Below are 2,158 nucleotides of genomic sequence, written 5' to 3' on the forward strand. Positions count from 1 at the left end.
GAGAGGAGGGGGGGGAGAAACACACACACACACACACACACACACACACACACACACACACACACACAAACACACTGATCCAAGTGTCCAGGGTCAACCAGGATAGAGAAGAGAAGACGAGAAACGACAGAAGAGAAAAGAGAAGAGAAAAGAGAAGAGTAGAAGGAAGAGATTTACGTTCACCTCGGCCACATCAAATCCCGAGCTCGCAGCCAGCTCCATGGCGATGAGACGGGCGGGAGGCTCGGTTGCCCGGACCAGAAAGAGATAACGTTTTGTTTGCACGGACCGGGGCCGGGCCCGGCCACAAACAAGCATCAAACCACCGGCGCTCTGTTTGTTCACACGGGCCATACAACGGTCGGGCCACTCCGGAGACCAGAGCGGAGTGCACACTTGTACGATTGGGCAAGTCAGGGCTTTTAGTTCGACTGCACTGGACTTAGTTTTAGTAGATTTTTTTTTTCTTTACGGGGCTCACAACTGCATTAGGTCATATGAGCGCCAAGCGATTGACGTCAACAGAGAAGTCCTTACAGTACAGGGAATCAGGCTTACTCTTGAGTTTTAATAAGTTTTACGGCACTTGCAACACAATAAGGTTATATGAACGCCAGAAGATTGGAGGTGTTACAAGAAAGTAACAAACATAAAAAAGAAGGAGGGGAGATAAAGACGATAGATGTTTGATAGGAAAGAAGAAGCAAACCACACCAGGCCACAAACAAGCATCAAACCGCCGGCGCTCTGTGAACCATACAACGGGCCCGGCCACGCTGGAGACCAAGGCAGAGTGCACACTCACTTGTCCGACAGGGCAAGTCAGGGCTATTAGTTGTTGCACTACATTCTATTACAACGTATAATTCGTGGCACAACTTATCCTCATATGGTCGTTCTAAGCACAAGCGGGCTAGCCCAGATTTCGGGGGTTTCCAGAAATCTTGACCAACACCAAAAGTCAAGTGGGTATTGCCCAACCTATAAAAGTTTTGGTTTCATTGGCGCGTATAATTGTTTGGTCATATAGAAAACTCTTTTGTCTTTTAAAGAAACTGAACAAGAGTCCTAAAACTTTACGACCTTTGGTTTTCTCAAAAACAGCATTTTTGGAGATAGCCCCCTTGTGCTTAAAAGCGACCATATGAGCGCCAAGGGGTGGATGTCAAAAGAGAAGTCCTTACAGGAAACCGGCTTACTCTGCTCACTTCTCCAGCTTCAACAGCACAAAGTCTGCCTTCGACTATCAAGGCACCCCGGGAATAGCGGGTCACAAGAGTGTGACAAACATACAAAAGAAGTAGCAGTTCTGTTGCAGTTCAGGCACAGTTATGAGCATGACATAGATAAATCAACCCATTTATAATTTTACTGTGCAGTGGAACATGTCCTAAAGATACTTCAGTCAGTAGCACCGCCCCGAGGCCAGCTACATTCTATTAAAATGTATAATTATTAATAAGCTCGCCTCCGACTGAGCACCAGAAAGATCAAGGACAATGAACAAGAGTACGAAAGTACAAGTCGACTGGTGACGGTCGTTCCGATTTTGGGTCTGGACTGACGTCACTTCCAGACTTTGTTGGACAAGACTCGCTGGTGGCAAGAATCAGCCAAATCGTTACACACGGGTCGAGTCGCACGTGGTTGACGTCTGTTTTGTGAAGTTCGAAACAATTAAGAATAACTGGACTTTGCAGACATGGATGTTTTTGTTTGTTTATTAATTTTTAAAGGAGATTTTTTTTTTTGGGGGGGGGGGGCGCAGATGAGGGAATAGGTTCGAACTGAACAATTATTCAATGGCTTGACTCTTCAAGCGCATGACATTAACTGGTATTCCAGTTCAGAAGAAAATGTCGTCACATAAGCACATGGTTACCGTTTTGCCTTCATTATTTGACATCATAAAGCAAAGGCACTAGATAGTATTGCAACAATTCAGTTCAGGGCGAAGTTTGACTGGAAGTATACCTCAAACCGAGGCAGACTCTTTTTAATTTAAATTGTTTTATGGGGGGTTTCTTATTTGCACATGAGGTCAAATCATTTTTCCCCAAGCAACACAGACGGTCACTCAGGTTCTGAGACCCGATCCGATCAAGCAGATCCGACCAGCAGCAAAAATGTATGTACACACCCTCTTAAAAGTCGCACC

General features: G+C 45.5%; 1 protein-coding gene across 1 annotated transcript in view; it reads right to left on the minus strand.

Annotated features, from left to right (window-relative positions):
- LOC118478529 overlaps nt 1-354 on the minus strand; it is a 14,751-nt gene extending 14,397 nt beyond the window's left edge. The window contains exon 1 of the mRNA XM_035972322.1: nt 178-354. Within this exon, the coding sequence (XP_035828215.1) occupies nt 178-354 (177 nt within the window). The remainder of the gene's footprint in view (nt 1-177) is intronic.
- Nucleotides 355-2,158: the final 1,804 nt, after the last annotated feature.

This window comes from Aplysia californica, unplaced genomic scaffold (assembly GCF_000002075.1).
Source record: "Aplysia californica isolate F4 #8 unplaced genomic scaffold, AplCal3.0 scaffold00647, whole genome shotgun sequence".
Lineage (NCBI taxonomy): Eukaryota > Metazoa > Mollusca > Gastropoda > Aplysiida > Aplysiidae > Aplysia > Aplysia californica.